The 18,088-nt window shown below is 30.7% G+C and overlaps 1 protein-coding gene across 2 annotated transcripts; it reads right to left on the bottom strand.

Annotated features, from left to right (window-relative positions):
• Nucleotides 1-13,276: 13,276 nt before the first annotated feature.
• LOC105783116 (reticulon-like protein B21) lies at nt 13,277-17,615 on the bottom strand. Of its 2 annotated transcripts, none has more exons than XM_012608331.2 (9): nt 16,297-17,615; nt 16,150-16,218; nt 15,968-16,070; nt 15,819-15,893; nt 15,585-15,729; nt 15,422-15,491; nt 15,239-15,304; nt 13,865-13,987; nt 13,277-13,758 (listed from the first exon to the last, which is right to left on the bottom strand). In XM_012608331.2, the coding sequence occupies exons 1-9, from the start codon at nt 17,285-17,287 to the stop codon at nt 13,586-13,588; spliced, it is 1,815 nt and encodes a 604-aa protein (XP_012463785.1). In that variant the 5' UTR covers nt 17,288-17,615; the 3' UTR covers nt 13,277-13,585. The 2 variants fall into 2 exon arrangements, with proteins under 2 accessions (XP_012463785.1, XP_012463787.1); XM_012608333.2 differs by having other exon boundaries at nt 15,968-16,061.
• Between the last annotated feature and the right edge of the window lie 473 nt (nt 17,616-18,088).

The raw sequence follows: 18,088 nt of genomic DNA, 5'->3' as shown, positions 1-18,088 counted from the left end.
TTTGCCCCCCACCAATATAAAATTGACACGTGGATAAAATAATTAATAATTCTTTTATTGACTTTTTTTTCTTGACCTCTCATTAACATTTTAATTATATACATTTTTATAATATAATATATAAAATTATTTGTAGGATAATTCGTTATTTCTATATTGATAATAATATTCATATGAATCGAGTTAATATACAATCGACATAATGTTAACATATTTACACTACTAGATAAATTATAAGAAGGGCGACCCTAGAAAGTCTTACTTTTATAGTTTTTCTTTTCATCTTTATAAATATTAATTAACTAATAATAAAGTCAATGAAATCATTAAAAGCTTCTTCTTTTTAAGATAAGCATTTAGTGAATTAATTGAAAATAATAATCAATATTTTAATCATTCATCCCATTACTTCCACATGCAAGATTGGCGTTTATAAATCATAAAGAAGACGACTTGATAACTGCAGTTAGCAAGTCTACGGTTGTATGTAGATTCAACTAATTAAATTCTGAATTATTAATCAATTTTTTTTACTAAAACGCACACTTGTCCTCAAGTTCATCGAAAATCTCATGAAAATAAATAAATTTTAAATAAAAATAATATTTGTATATTTGTTATTATTTATCTATGTATTTATTTATGTTAACAATTTAGTCGTTGTTAAGGACAAAAACAATACAATTAAATTGGTGCTTGAGATGATGGATACTCTTCTCGGCTTTAAATAAAAAACAATAAAAATAAACACATAAGATATAAGAAGGTGTTTACACAGTTCGATTTATCTATATTTGCGGAGTCTAGCTCAGTCAAAAATATGCACTCTCTTCAACAATTACGAAGTGAACTTACTCAATCCCACACACTGTGATTGTTTCCTTCACCCTTACACTTTGAAGGCACAATACTTTCACCATTGTATTCATCTCTTGTGATGCCAGCAACTAAAACCATTACACAAGATTTTACTAGCAAAATAGCACTCTTACAAAATCCTTTTCACAAGAACAGATTAAGTGCCTAACTCTTTGTACATTTTTTTAGGCAAGTCTCTCAAATATATATAAACTTTACTTTTGAGACTTGCTTACAATTGAAAATCTAATACAATCCCATTAATACGATAATACCATAAGAGCAATATTTCTAAAGTCTTCTAGGGCATTCTGTAAACCTCTTGTCTCAGTTTTGTGTTTGCTCGGTTTCGAGTTTGATAAGACCTTGCTCACTCGCGGGGTGTAACATTCTCCCGCACTTGATCTAGCAACGGTGTAACACCCCTAACCCGTATCCATCGCCGGATTAGGGTTATGGGGGCATTACCAGACATCACAATTCAGAACAGACTTTTGCTACATTTATTACCTCACAATTTAAACTCATCAGAATACTTATTTCATTTGATTTTAAACTTAAAATTTCTATCCTAATATCATAGGTATACTTAAGATTATTCAAATATATATATATATATATATATATAAATATACATGTGCCATTACACAACATATACCAAACATACATGATAACAATTTTTCATAAGCTAATCTTCAAACATAACCTTTTATTAGCCTAAGCATAGTCACATATTAAATTCAATTATCATCCATACAAAATACAACTTTGGTTATTAACCATTATGGTCGAATATACTAATGATTTGTAGCAACCATGATACGCATTTAAATTCAATAAATATGTACCATATCACATACTTAAGTATCACTTATTTAAGCGGCATTGCATACATTTAAAATAACATATTTTAAAAACCGAACATGTTTCTTTACCAGTCATAAAACCATGCACATATAACCTTATTATCTTAAGCAAATTTGAGCACAAATAATAACTAAGATTACACATCATTCGCATGCCAATTTATAGGCATTAGATCGTGCCAAAAATTTCATTCATACCACAAGCTAAGTTAATCCACAATCAGATAATTAGTATAACATATATTACATAATATATTTATTTAAGTTTTATAAATCAAATATCATGCTTATCATTTTAGTACCATATCTTTAGCCTTATAAGTATATTCACTTTAATTATCAATTAAAACGATCATATGACATTTTCATTATTTATCTTTTACCAACCATACCTAATTAGCCAATCATTCAAATATAGTATACGTGCATACATTGCCATTACAAACTAAATCAAAATAACCTATACACATTCAAACATATAATAATCTTTTACCCCATTACTAAGTCGAATCATGAATATACCTCAAACATCACAAACATATTTATATCCGTATTAAGCTTGCTAATTTAAATTATAAGCATATATTAAGCGCACACATATATAACATGTATAATACTTAACTCATATATTAAAATTTTATACATAACATTTCTCATTTTCCAAACTCAAATTATTACACTCAATTATAGCATAAAATACACTTCCAAAAGCAGAACTAAATCATGACCGAAAATACACATATTCTTCCATATCTTATGATTGGAATTACCTATCATTTCCTTTATAACATATTTAGCATATTACCCATTTATTCAATCTACATATCAAACCTTATCACAAAACAACAACCGAATATATATAACACATACGAATAACACACATATTACTTTCGATACAAACTTAATCCATGACTTAGTTCAATCGAAAAACATATTAAACAAGTCACACATAATCATACCATGACCAAATCTAATTAACTCAAGCATCAAATAAATCTATTATAATCAAAGGCATAGAAACCAAGCTTAATCAAAAGATATAAGCCATTTTCGCATGGCTCAATATTACATAACCCAAAATCAAGCATTTCAGCTATGCTATACATGCCATATGATTTAGTTCAATTTAACAAAATACCGAAAGGAGTCGATAGTATGATAGACTTTGCTGACGATCTCCGAGCTCGTAACGACTTCAAAATCTATAAAACAGAGGTAAATAATGTTGGAACGCCGGCACCCCTATGGCACAACAGAAAAATAAAACACCCGGCGATCCTAACCATGGATTCATGTGTGAGGAACGAATCAGGGTGAAAAATGGTTTCAAAATTACCGAATGGTGATTCTGAGTAGACAGCGACGCCTCGGCAATGGGTAATATGATCTACTATCGAACCAAGCCTCAATCTTTGATGACTTCGACCTCTACGTAATCTACCCAGTTGACTATGAACGGAAGGAATCCCCAAACAGTTTTGGAGAAGACTTTGCTTTGACGGCTGCTAGACTCACCAAGCAAAAAAAAACGGGATTTTATATCTTATTATTTTTTTAAGGGTTTCTCAAAATTAAATAAATATAATAATATTTAAAAAATCAAAAATTATAATTACATTAATCATAATAAAGATTTTGGTAAACTATATTTATTTATATACGAACCAAAATCATATTCTCATTATGTGTACAACAACCTTGTACATATAATGTGTTCGATATTTGATTACCCAATTAAATTAATTCTATAATTAATTTAATTCATGCGACAACCAAACACAATACCAATTATGTTTTATTCCGTTCATTTCAACTATAGGGTGTGACCCTATAGGTTCTTGTAACATTAGCAGTAATGTTAGAACGATTCCAATGTTACAAACAATGAGTGGCACCTAGCAATGCACCATTGCTACCTAAGTCACAAGAAATCATGATTCGACATAACCTTTTTATGATTAATCTTTTCATGCACTAATCCTTAAGCCCTTTTATCTTTGGATCGAACACAAGTCATGGAATAGTCACACTTGTATAGTCCATTCCATGTTCCTTGATATCTTAAGTAGACTATGATATACAAATAAGTATGACATCACATATTAGCTTATTTGAGCATGGTCATGTATTTCTAGTCTCACTCAATCAAGTGGCCTAAGATATTACTCCCATTATGTAGGACGGACTTATCTTATATCGATCAACCATATCCCTCTACATAGATTGTGATATATCCAACATCAGCCTTTATAGAACAACCATATGCAGTGTACGTTTGACTGTATCAAAATATACAACTCACGATGTTGGGATTATGATGATCTCTAGTTTGTGGATCATATACATATTAATCACTATGAGTAATGTCGTGACAATTACATAATAATCTAAGAAACATACTCATAACGGGTCAGTCCAATATGTTGTTCTCTAACACACATATTTATGCATCGATTCTGACACTCTATATTAATGTCAACTCTTTATTATCAATCAACTACATGTTAGTCTTAATGCATTATCGTTGTCCTATCCAACAATAATACTTGACTAGGGACCTTTTAAGAATAATCATATTATTCTCGGACATTATTATAAAACAGTTTATTTATACACACGAAAAAGAAACCTGAAATAATAATGGTAACGCCTATATATTAATAAACATGATAAATCAAGTATGTTATTACAACCAACTCATGATTGATCTTTGGGCATACTCTAACAAATAAGAACACACACAATAAGCTATTTAAGCTTAGTAAGTCATAAACAAAAATATATATATTAACACCGAGTTGACAAAGTGAATATACATGTTCTTTAAGTACAATGTTATCATTTAAATCTCTCATAGACATACCATATAGCTAATTGTACAAATACACATGAACTTATTCAAATCTCACTATTAAAAATCACATATACCATACCACATTTGGCCGAATATACACATATCACATATGCATACACATAGTTCACATTTATAACTTTAGCATTTATACAATCAATTCAACAACCGACTTACCTTATTTTCACAACTTGGTATAAGTGTCATGGGCCGCAGTTCAAAGCCCGTGACCATCGCACCAAATGCATCTAGTGGGGGTCTACTGCTTAGATGGGGATCATTTGGCCCATGAGAACTGGCCCGATTCAAAAAGATATTGGAGAAGCCTATCAGATTGAAGCATGGTTGGCCCAATGATGAAGACATAGCAACTTAGGCTAATTTTAGTAACTAATCTTAGAAGATAGAGAGAATCATATCCTGTAACGATTAGATTAGATTTGATATGGCAAATCTTGTAAATCCCTAAAATCAAGGGACATAGTGAATTTCATCCGTCGATGTAAATGTATCTTGACCGTCGGTTTGGGAGAGCTCAAGTATAAATAGAGAGCCTCCCATCATTTATACTCATCCATTGTAAGGTGAATTCTTATGAGTAATAAAATTCCTTGAGCATTTACTCAAACACTTTGTGTGCATTCTTTCTTTGGTTTTCTGTTGTTCTCTTGTAGCTTATTTTGGCACAATCGCTTCCACTATACAAATTAGTGCCTTGGAGGAGTTCTAAGGAATCCTCACTTTTGGGCGTAAAGGCTGACTTAGGCGAGTTTGGAGCAAATGGATCGCCTAAGGCCGCACGGTTTGCGAGACGAAAGGTCTAGCCCCGTGACATAAGTACGTATCTGAGCCTTTTAATTCAATTTCACATTTAGTCTTCACTTAAAATTACCCGTTGAATCGTTCGTAATTAAAAAGGATACGTGGATAGTCAGAAGCTCGTACAATGCCAACGTCCCTGGCATGGTCTTACATGTAATCACATATCGATGTCACTGTCCCAGACAGGGTATTACACGTAACACAAGTCGATGCCAACGTCCCAGACGTGGTCTTACACGATAACATATATCGAAAATCCTATATCATGACATATGTATAATATCTATTCCTAAGGTTCACATGGGACTTTCGAAAATTGAATCTCGATCGGATCAAACTCGAAATATAGCTCATTTGCTCAATTCACATTCGGCCATACACAAATATATTCACAAAAATTCCATTCTTCATGTAACATTTATATATTATCAAATTTAACGACATTTATATGCTTATAGACTTACCTCGGATATCAACGGGTTATATATTCGACTATTCGATTATTTTTGTTTTTCCCCGATTGAAATCTGTTTTATTTGGTTCTTGATCTAAACATATTCAAATTAAACTTATTTAAGTATAATTTTACTCAATTTAGTCTAAAAATACATAAGTGGGCAAATTACCATTTTGCCCCTAACATTTTACACTTTTTACAAATTAGTCCCTATTGCATAAAACACAAAATACACAAAATTTACACATACCATAGCTAGGCCGAATCTTCCTATAGTCCATCTAAGTCCACACATTTTATTTAATTCACATTTTAGTCCCTAAAAATATTATTTTTGCAATTTAGCCCTAAATACTCAATTTCATCAAAAATTCTAATACAAAATATATTAATCTAAAACATATATTTCATTATTCATCATCAAATATCACAAAACACAATTATTTATCAATGGCATAACTCAAAATATTCATCAAAATAAAAAATTCAAGCATGGATCGGATAGTATTGGAAGCAACGATCTCAAAAACATAAAAATCATCAAAAACCGAACAAAATCTATACCTTAATCAAGACTTGTAAGTGCCGAATGTTCAAAGCTTTTTTTTTATTTCTTTTGTAGTTTCGGTGAAAAAAGATGAACAATTGCATGGTTCTCTTATTTTATTTTTTTATTTTATTAACATATATTAACATTATTATTATTTTACTAAATTAACCTTTACTAAATAGTATAAAAACATTTAATATAAGGTCATTCTTGACCATTGCCATCCATTAACTTATATAGTGGGTTAATTGCATCATAGAACCTCAAAATTAAAAAGACAACAATAATTAGGTACTTTCACATTTAACCATTAAATTTTCATTTTACGCGATTAAGTTATTTTTCTCAAATTAAACACTCACACAATAAAATTAATTCATGAAACTTTCACACGTGTAAATTCTCACATAATAAACACAGAAATAAAATTTTAAAATATTTTTCAGACTCGGATTTGTGGTCCCAAAACCACTGTTCCGATTAGGATCAAAATTGGGATGTTACAAACGGCATTGTTGTTAAATGAGCATTGCTATTTTTTCTTCTATTGACGCCTTCTTTATGAGTGACTCATTCGGGGTCTCCGTGCCAAGTTTTCTACCCTTAGTTTTGTTTGTTCATCGCTACTCTCAGAATTATCGGTCTTGTTTCCTTTACTATTATGTTGTCGGTGCTCTCACCAATCATTGCGTTGATCATTTGCATGAGTGGGGTTAACTTCTTCTCAACCTTCATTGGATGCACATTATCCATTTGTGCCTGGTAGGGCTCTACCTTAAGACACATTTGGATGGCACCTAACCTTAATACATTCAGCTCCATGTCGCACACATCTTTTATCACTCGAAAGTTGCCAAGTCTCCTTACTTGAGGCTCTCAGTCGCTTCCACTACCTATGATTTCAGACTTCTCTAAGGTTTTCATGATCGCCGACAGTTTGGCCTTGGTGAGGGCAATCTCTCACCCTATGGGGACTCTCGCATAAGAAGCAACTGAATGGCTTTCTCTCGCCTACCTCATTCATAGTTTCCTTGAGTCTTGCTTTGTCTCATCGGGGCTTCGCAAGCCTAGAATCCTCATCCAAAAATTGGCCACTATTGTCCCTCCACTCTTTCCCTTGCTACGATTCTTGGGAGACTCAAATCTGTCCTTAGTGTACTAGACTAGGGACTTCGCTACCACCATGGCTCATGTAAGGTTTTGAACACTCGTATGTTGCAACTCTATTTTGCCAACGACTTAAGTCCATCGAGGAAACTAAGTAGGGTCTCATTCTCGCCTATATTTAATATATGAATCATCAACTTAAAAAACTCACGTATGTAGTTATGCATTGTTCGTATAAGGTAAGTCGCCTAAGCTTCGATTGGGCCTTCTCATTTGCATACTCGTGGTAGAATAGCAGCCTAAACTCCCTTTAGAAGGCCTCTCAAGTATCAACGATTTCACCTCTATGCCTTGAAACATCACTTCTACAACCCCACCAAACTGGGATTTAAAAATTATTTTATAAATTCATTGTTTCATGCGCACATGTGCGTTGTCAGTTAGTTATACATGTATCTGATCCCTTCTTTAAACTTTTAGAGTCTTCTAGGACACTCTGTGAACCTCGTGGCTCAGTTGTCTTGTGTTTTCTTGATTCCGAGCTTGATGAGGCCTTGCTCACTTGCAAGGTGTGACACAAGGCCTACCTTATCAAGCAACCGAAAACATGCTCCACTTTGTGAACTTTTTTATCTATCGTAATTTGATACGTCAAATTAGACTCTCTATTACACTTAAAGAGCTTATTCCCAAGTAAATTAGGTGTTTTTTCTTTACTTTTGTTTACTTTTAGTTTTTTTGTTAATAAATTGTTTTTGTTAGTTTTATGTCATTTTTGAGACCTAAATTGGCCAATCGTGCCATGGGGAACCTAACAATGAGATTGAGTGGTGTAAGGATTTGACGGTGGACCAAGCTTAAAGAAACATCACCTAGAAACGGGGTATCGCGGTATTGAAGCATGAAAGTTGTGGTACCCTTGACGGTGTTGAAGTGAAGAGAATCAAGGTCAATTACAGTGATATCGTGATATCGAGTAATGGGTATCATGATACCGAGACATCTTAGAACCACCCATTTCAAGACTGTTGTGGGTATAGTGATACCGTTGCCTAACGGGTGAAAAACTGCAGGGACAATTTTATGTCCAAAAAGCTTAAGTTTATTTTCACTTAAGGGCAAAATGATCATTGTTAGGTTAAATGTTAGTAGGTTATAAATACAACTTTATGAGCATTTCATTTTAGGTTTTAGTGGTTGAACACTTCTTTTTAGTTTCATAGTTTTATGTTAGGGCTTTCTTTTCCTTTTCTTTTCATTTTTAGATTAGATTATGTTTTTTTTTTCTTTTTCAATTAGATTTTATTTTGTTGTTTCATTTCTTCTTCCTTGTTGAAGACTATGTAAAGGAGATGATCAAACTCTTGGGCTTTATCGATTCTAAAAATTAAACGAGCATTTTCTTAAACTCTTTACTTTTATTTTATGCTTACTATGTGTTTGATATAATGCTTGTTTGGTTATATGCTAAATTGTTTGATGGTTGGTTGATTGATTATTTATTAGTTGAAGTTAATATTTATGCTTGATTAATTGAAAGTTCGATTATATCAAAATGCTTAATAAGTTAGAATTGACGCCTCTAGTGGAAAATATAGATAAACGAAACCATCATGAGAGTTTATCCTTAGATAGTTAGATATAATTGTGCTGAATAGTGAGACTGAGGAATCAACCAACCATTGTTTTATCATCTACATTGTCTAAAGCAATAGGGAAGAAATTTGGATTAGTTAGTTTAGTTGATAATTTAAATTCAGTTTATAAATAATTTCTTTTGGAATTTGCACTAATAATTTTTAACCTGATTAGATTAGTAATTGTTTAACTTGTAATCAACTTGACAAAAACATTTATCGACAATCCCTTGGGTTCGATCCTTAGAATACTCTAGTGTTCCATTGACACTATAAATATTACAATTGACATTGTTCGCTTACAGTTAACACTGCTCTTTTAATTTTTTTTTATAAAACTGTTTATTTTTTGCGCACACGCGCATGCAACCACTTTTGTCTCTTTAGGCGCTTGAGCTCTTATTAGAGTTGGGAGACAAAAACCCCTCGCCGTGAACAATATTGACCTATTGCAAGTTTGCCAACTCCCTCTCTAATTTTTGGGTTATTCATAAATACATATAAAACAATTATTAATTCTATTTTTTAAAATTATTTTTAAAAAAATACCTCAATTCTTTTACATACATTCCACTAGGGGTGTTCATAGTTTGGTTAAAATTAAATTAATCGACTGAACCAATCTAATTCAGTTAATCGGTTGGTAACCGAATTTAGTTTGGTCGGAGGTCAGTTAATAAGTTTTTGAAATTTTGGTTATCGGTTAATTTGGTTCAAAATCGAATAATAAACTAATTTAATCGAAATAAATAATGTATATTATATAATAATATATTTTATATTAGCAATGTATTTTTGAACTATTATTTTATATTGATCAAAATAAATAATATATATTATATATAATATATTTTTGAACTATTAAAAAATGAACATGAGCAATTTTTATACATTTTATACTTATTTTAACCAAAAGGTATATATATATATATAAATTTCATTTAATTCAGTTAATCAATTAAATTAATTGAAATATTTTGATTTAATTAATGTATTTGAAAAAATTTTGCTTCGATTAATCTTTAATTTTTTAAAATTTGAGGTACTTCAATTAACAATAATTTAATTTGATTAATAATCGAATTAACTGTTCGAACACCCTTACATTTCACATTAGATGGCAAGCTCACTAGAGTTGGACACCTTGTGAATTTTATATTTAAAATATATTTTAAAGAATAAATTTCATCATAATAACACGTGGCACTATTTTTATTTTAAAATATTATTAAAAAATTTAAACCTATCATGTGAAATGCCCATAATGATACTTTTAAATTTTAAAAAATACCCATTAATATAAACTCCTCATTTTGAAACTTTAAAAAAATTTAAATAATAAAATAATATTATTAAATAAAAATATCATCAGGTATTACATTTTCAATAACCCATCATATGACATGGGGATTTACTTTTAAAAATATTTATCTACTTTTTGATAAATTTCTAAATAATTTCTTTTTGAGTGGAAATTACTAAAGGACCCAATTATTTTACAACATTTTAAAAAAGTTATAAAACCATTTTAAAGGAAATTTATAAAAATATAATAAAAATATATTTAATATTAAATATGAAAAATATTTTTAAGAAAAAACGAAACAACCAACCTAGTTCTAATGGCTAATGCCAAAGACTTTTGAGAATCGTTCTTTGAAACTCCCAACATCTAAGCTCAGGTGTTCTTTTTCTTCATTTACTTTATTAATATCAATATTTATGTTGTTATGGTTGATAGTGTCAGTGTGTGGTGGGCGTGGCCGCCAAACACGAGTTTAGCTGTTGTCTTCAACTCACGTCATTCATTGCACCTCATTTTCCATCTGCACTTTTCTTCATTAATAAAATGCTGTCAATTTGTATTTTTTATCTAATTAGTATCTAAATTAATTTGATACGTGTATTAAAAATAATTTAATTTAAATTCTTTTCTAATTTCATTTTAATTTTATTAATTTTAAATATATAAATTAATTAACTATACAAATATTTTCCTTTCTTAGTACACGTGGCATATTAATAACGTGTCATAATATGATTGGATGGGATATAAAAATGACAGCTGTCAGTTGAGGCATAAATGCCAAATTCAAAGGTTAAAAATCCTATGACTGTACATAGTGACATAGTTACAACTTGAATATGAAACATAAATGAGAGGTTTAAATATACTAATTTCTTTTCTTTTTGTCTCCCTTCTCTCTTTATAAATTAATTTCTATTTTTGGATACTAGGGTAATTTATGAGTATCGGAAAATAAAGGGACTTCTATTAAAGTAAGGTAACTTGGTCGAACCGTAACTTAATGGTAGTGCAAAAAATTAACGGTAACAGTATGAAAGATTTTTTTAAGATGCGATATAAAACATATTATCATTTTGAAAATATTTTTTTTCATAAGAAATTACTGAAGAGATAAGGTGTCGGAGGAAAGCTTAGAAATCTGAAAATTTTGGTGTGATGGTCATAACATATCTCTGCTATTCACTCCATCCACAACTTTCCTGAACCCTACCTTGTTGTTTTCTTCATTTCTCATTCTCATTCCCATCAAAATTTCTAGAGTTAGATTCAGTCTAATTTACATTTTCATCTAAACTTGAATCTCCATCCAGTAAGGGTTTTTCTAAATAAAAATTTAATAAAAAATTATAATGAAAATTTTTAAATTCAAAATATAAAAAAAATTAAGACGTTTTTAATTAACTACTCCAATTTTTGGACATATACATACAATATTTTGACGGATACAGATTTGTACAGTAATGAGAATTTTTGCATCTGATGAACATTTATTCGTTATCATGTGACAACATCTTTAATTTTAGGGTAAATTATTTTAAGATTATTAAACTATTTATAAATTTATGTTTTGGTTACTTAACTTTAAAAGTTACAAAATGATTATTGAATTTTTTGAACTTTTTTATTTAAGTCATTTGATTGTTAAAATTACTGTTGTATGATTTTATCTATTTGCACTGTTTGCACCAATCAAAAGCTCTATTTTCTCTTCTCTACTATAATTCAGTATTTTTTTATGAAACATTTTTTAAGGTCACGAATTTGTGAATCAAAATCTAAACAACTTTATTCTCTGATCTCCAATATAGACCTTCTCTAAAGATTTTGGTGACCTTCAGATCTAATCTATGTTCTTCTACTCGTTAGGTGACATTGCTCCACCATATCGTTGAATCGTCGGTTGGAGCTTACAGCCAATCTTTAAAAAAAAACTTAATAGCCCAGTGACTTCAATAAAAACTTTTCAAAATTTTCAACGACCATTTTGTAACTTTTAAAGTTTAGTAACTAAAACGTAAACTTACAAATAATTTAATGACCTTGGTGTAGTTTACCTTAATTTTATTTGTTGTATCTCAATTAGTATATTAAGTACTCTTGGAAGTATTTATACTCACAAAGTTTATCTGTATGGAATTCATAAATTATCGTCAATGAAATTTTGACGTTATTTGTACAAAATGACAAGTATGCATCATTTGTACAAAACGACAAACATTATATAATGAAATATATGATTTGAAAACAATAATACGATTTGTATAATAGGTATAAAATAAATAAAAACATATATTAGCTTATATTGTGCATTAAAAGAAAGTAAAACAAATAAATACATCGGATAAAAGAATATTAAATGCATTTCAATTAATTTTAACTTGTATTGTCGTTTATATATGTAGAACACGATATGAGTGAAAAACGAATCTTATGTGAAAATTATATAAAAATAATAACGAGTCATTGGTTGCAATTGTAAAGTCAAGAATTTATTAATTGTTTAAATTTTGATTTTTTCCTAACTAAGTAGATATTGAGTGAACTCATAAAACTAACTCAATCACATGCTTAAATAATAAGTGCAGACGTAGAACATGATGTGGGTGAAAATATATTTTATGAAAAACTATATAAAATAATAATAATGAGACTTTGGTTGCAATGGTGAAACTAAGAATTTGAGATGTATTACGTTTTAAGTTAAAATCCCATTGTTTTGTTTGTATATTTTTCCTAAATTTAAATTGTTTTTTTTATAAATTTTATATAAATGTATAAAAAGACAAGAAACACCTATAATATTGATACAATATCTAGAATTACTCAAAGCACCTCCTCAACTTATAAATAGGAGGACAATATATTTCAACGCACTTGAACCAGTGTTTTCCTACCTTGGCAACAATGCCCATACCAATCGAACTAAAACTCGATTGGTATTGTAAGGGGATGTTGTTAGCTAATAAAGTCACATAAACCAAACATGCAGATTTACAGCCAAAAAAACAAATAAAATACATTACCATAGAAAAAAGATATATGTTTTTCTACAAATATTACAGAGCACCAACACATGTGATGCATGGAAGAAGCTTATAAGGTTTATGGGGCAAGGCAGGCAGGGTGAGTCAGAATCCTCTCTTAACTTTAAGTGGTTCTACTTTAGATGTGTTAAGCCGATGATGTCTTTGTCTTAAATTTCCAATGGATGATCCATTTCCACATAGACCTTCTTCCTTCTCCATCCATTCATCCGTCATTTTTTGCTGATAGTATCGAAGTGCCACAAATAGCATGAATGCTACACAGTTTCACACAAGAACAAATAACTTGTTAAAAAAAAAAAAAACCGAGCCCATCGATTATAACAAATAGCAATGACAAGTAGAGCTACTTTTTGTTCTTACCGGCCCAAATGCGAGCAAGAGTAGAACATAGGTTCCAAACCAGGGTGAAGAGGACCATTGCCACGGCCTTTTTATGTGTGCATGATTCCCATGCATCTCGAAACCGTCCAATCCAAAATTTTCCTTAATGTTCCACGTAGATTTTTTAAAAATTAGACAATGTTGTAATAATTAAAAAAATACATAAATATAAATAATTCATAATAGAAATATAAACATTAATTTGTCGAGATTGAGTCTTAGTTAAATTGGCATCAGTATTAGTGCCAGTGTAAGAAGATGTGGGTTCAAATACGTTGAAGCGCATTATCCTCCTATTTAAGAGTTAGGGAAGGACATATATGATAAGAACCTATAATGAGATTAATGTTATAAGTTTTAATAACAAAATGAATTCAGTCTCTTTTTTTACAACCTTGGATTTAGAGTTTTTTTTTTTATTGAGATAATTACAAATTTAACCCTCTAAATTCATATATGATCTATTATATATGTATTTTAAATTTTATACTTTTATCGGATAGTTTTTAAAAAAAATCAAAATTAGATTGATAGAATACTTAAGCATAGAGGGTTAGATTGATAGAATATCAAAATTGAGAGGGACTTTTAATTGTAAAATTGATTGTGACTAAGGGAATCTCCAAATTTAATTCTACAAGCATGATATGATAGTTTTACCTAAAGCTTTCATGGTGAACCGAAAAAGTTGAGGGTTATAAATGATTTTTTCAAATTTTAATGAAAAAGGTGCATAAAAAAGGTAAGAATCCCATAACAATGATGGCCACTAACTTCAAACCAGTGATAAAGCTATATAGCACAATAAATTATGAATTTTATTTCAATTTCAACAAATAGTTTTAGCAATTTGATGAGAAAATTTAATAAGGTCATCCACTTCAACTTCTCAAGTAAGTTTTTTAAATATAATTTTTACCCTCGAACCAAGTCATTTTAGTTGATGCAACAACAAGATTACTAATTGAACTAAATTTTATTTTTGTAAATAATGTTGTTTGAATCAGATTGAACCGATCAATTAGATTAGTTGAATCGAGAATCGACTAAGATATCGGTTAGAAAAAAACTTTGAACTAATTGACTCTGGAACCGATATGGATCGATTTTAAATTCTTATAAAATTATTCACCCAGTAAAAGAAACTTCCTACTCTTTTGAAAACTACCACCCTTAAAATGTTTCTATTCTTTTATCTTAAAAGATATCAATAGAGATGAACTCCAATGGTCAGAATGTTCATCGCCTAAGGTATAATCTGAGTTCGAGTCGCGTTGTTAGGATTCTGCCCTCTTTTGTAATTAATATATATATATATATATATATATATCAATAGAGATAAGAGGGATTTACCGTATGCAGTTAATTGGTGAGAATAAGAAGTGCAGAGTTTTGGAACAATGAAAACGCCAAAGAAACCTGAGTTTTAAGCACACAACCAAGACTCACTGTTAGTGTTGTAAAATGACAGCAAGATTTTCACCCTCAGTAAAAAAAAATTATTAGAGTTTGAGGGTGTTTAAAAAAAAAACTTACCGAGTTTAGCCATTTTCCAGATGGTTATAGAGCTGCCACACCTGGCCAAAACAAACAGCAGCACTGCCATCTGCAAATTGTTTCAATTGATGGTCAACTTCTGTTATTTTCCATCTTGTTCCTCAATATAAAAAATGGTAGCAAAAAAAGAAGGAAAATTTACCTTCATTGTTGTTGAAGGATCACCAGAAAAAAGTGCCCTCAGCTTTAATAAGAACTCATTCAAGTAAGGAAGAACCAATTTAAGTAACCAAATTGCTTCTTCTTCTCCAACCACACAGTTTGATTCATCTATTTCCACAACTCCCCTGCCATTGTTGTATAAAATGAATTCAGGGATCAAAAAATTGGTTCAAAACTGAGTGTTTTTGATGATTGCAGAGGCTTTTTTTTTTACCTGCAGAGGATTGATCTGTACAGGAAAATGGCTGCAAGGTAAACAAGTCCCATATAGGAAATTACAGAAATAAAGCTGCAAAACAGCATTGATCAAACAAGGTTTTTAGTAACGAACAGATTGAAACATGTGTTTTCATTGACAATTACCTGATGTTGAGATCTTGTGTGTAAGAGGATGAGATTATGATGAATGATCCTATTCCGAACATCAGTGCCGATTTCGGTATGTCTCTCCACATTACTAAATCAACTGAAAGATTTTAACAAAAGTAAAAACAAGAATTCAACAAGTTGATATTATGAAAAATTCTTTGATTTTCTTGACTTACCTATATTCTGCAATTTGTTCTGTGTTTGTGGGAATTTGTGGTAATGGTAATCATCATTTGAGGCTGAAACTGAAACAAAACCAGAACACAACAATCTTTAATCTCAAGTTGTCATGTAAGAGCATTAACTAGAAACATGTTACTTACAAGGTTTAGATTTTGTGGGAATTGAAGTAGCAAGCTTTACAACTGGTGGAGGCTGTTTGTTCATAGTTGAAGAAAAAGTTGCAGTTTTGTTATGGAATTGACTAAATTTCTTCACTTGATTAACAACATTACTACCTTTATCTTCATGTACCTTCTTCATTTCATTGATAGCTTTGTTAGGCTTTTCTTCTGGTGATTTCTTCACTTGAATATCAATTTTGGGAAGCTTCTTGTCCTCTTGTACATTCATTTCCTTAATATCAAAGCTCTTCTTTTCATTTTCAACTTCAATTCCATTCTCTTCCTCTATCTGTTCTTCACCATCACCATCACCGTCACCATCACCATCACCATGAGCATCATCATCAAGTAATGGTTCAGGTGATGATTTGACTGTATCTCCATTATCAGCACAGCTTGAAATGGTTTTGTCTTGGCAAACACCATGCTCGTCATTGCTCTCTTCAGTCTCAGATTCAACCTTGTCTGTTTCAACTGGATTCTTCTCATTTTCTTCAATGGAATCTAAACCCAAATCCTCATTTCCATTTGAATCTGTTTTTGCAGTCCTTTTATGAACTTGAGATCTTTGCTTCCTCATAAGAATTGGGTTTCTCTCATTTCCATCAGATCTTCCTTTCTTGACCTGAACTGGACTCTTCTTCTTAATCCCATTATCAACAACAGCCAAGCTCAAATCTTTACAATGTTCCATGGATCTTCCTTTAGCTACTACCTTAATTGGGTTCTTCTTGAACCCATCAAAGCTTTCATTTTTCCAAGTCTTTCTCTTGCTACCACCGACACTTTGTCCTTTCTTCAATCTTTTATCACCATCACCATTGATGATTTCTTCTTCTTCATCTTCATCTTCTCCATTGAAAACCTTGATTCCACCTCTGAATTCATCGCTCTTCATCCTAGTTTCCCACACCGACCCAGCTGCAACAACATTGCTTTTAACACCTAGTCTTCTGTAACTCAAATCCATCCTTTTTCTTTCCAATTTATTACCTTTTCGGCTTTATGGGATAATTGAGTACTACTGGGACATTGATGTTAACTGTTGATAAGGCTTGAATTTGAAGGATTGGAGGATGGTGGGATGGACCATTTTCTTCACCATTACAAAGCTATTGAGAAACACAAACAGGATGACATGGTGGGGTTACTGGGGTTATATGATTTGGGGCTACTTTAAAGGATTTTTTTCGATATTAAAAAGGGGGTTATTTTTACATGCAAATTGAGAGATTGTCCTTGCTGAATTGTTCTGGAAATGAATGATGGTTTCTTCTGCGAATTTGCTTTGGATCTGAACCAAGTAAAAACCAAATCATAAAATTTATACTCTTAACTTTAACTCTTTATTCCTTTTTATCTTTGTACCCTCAACTTTCAAAACTTTTTCAATTTACTCCTTTTTGGAGAAATTCGCGTTTAATCCTTATATTATGTGTAAATTCCAAATTTAGTTAATATATTTTAATTTTATTAATTTTTTATAAAATACCTACTTCTACCTGTATCACCTCCCCAGTTTGAGGAATAACGTATTTAAATGCACTCGAACTCATTTTTTTAGTTGTTGCGATAGTAACTGTACCACTCAATTGACTTAATTTGATCATTTTTATTCTCTACGCTATTCAAAATTTTAAATTTCAATTCTAATTTAAGTGATAACAGTTAAATTCATTAATTAAAATAATATTACTATCTTTTGTTAATATTAAGTAAATATAGCAAATTAACATTATACAATACACATGATGATATATTCACTGCTAGG

Source organism: Gossypium raimondii, chromosome 13 (genome assembly GCF_025698545.1).
Source record: "Gossypium raimondii isolate GPD5lz chromosome 13, ASM2569854v1, whole genome shotgun sequence".
In the NCBI taxonomy this organism is placed as follows: domain Eukaryota; kingdom Viridiplantae; phylum Streptophyta; class Magnoliopsida; order Malvales; family Malvaceae; genus Gossypium; species Gossypium raimondii.
This window is presented reverse-complemented; position numbering and strand designations above follow the sequence as displayed.

What these genes read in the sequence shown, in the direction of transcription:
- LOC105783116 (XM_012608331.2), bottom strand. Translation starts at nt 17,287, where the DNA reads ATGGATTTGAGTTACAGAAGACTAGGTGTTAAAAGCAATGTTGTTGCA. An exon ending in CTGGAAAATGGCTAAACTCG is followed by an intron (nt 15,305 to 15,421) that starts GTAAGTTTTTTT and finishes CTTAAAACTCAG; the next exon opens with GTTTCTTTGGCGTTTTCATT. An exon ending in TCACCAATTAACTGCATACG is followed by an intron (nt 13,988 to 15,238) that starts GTAAATCCCTCT and finishes TGGAACATTAAG; the next exon opens with GAAAATTTTGGATTGGACGG.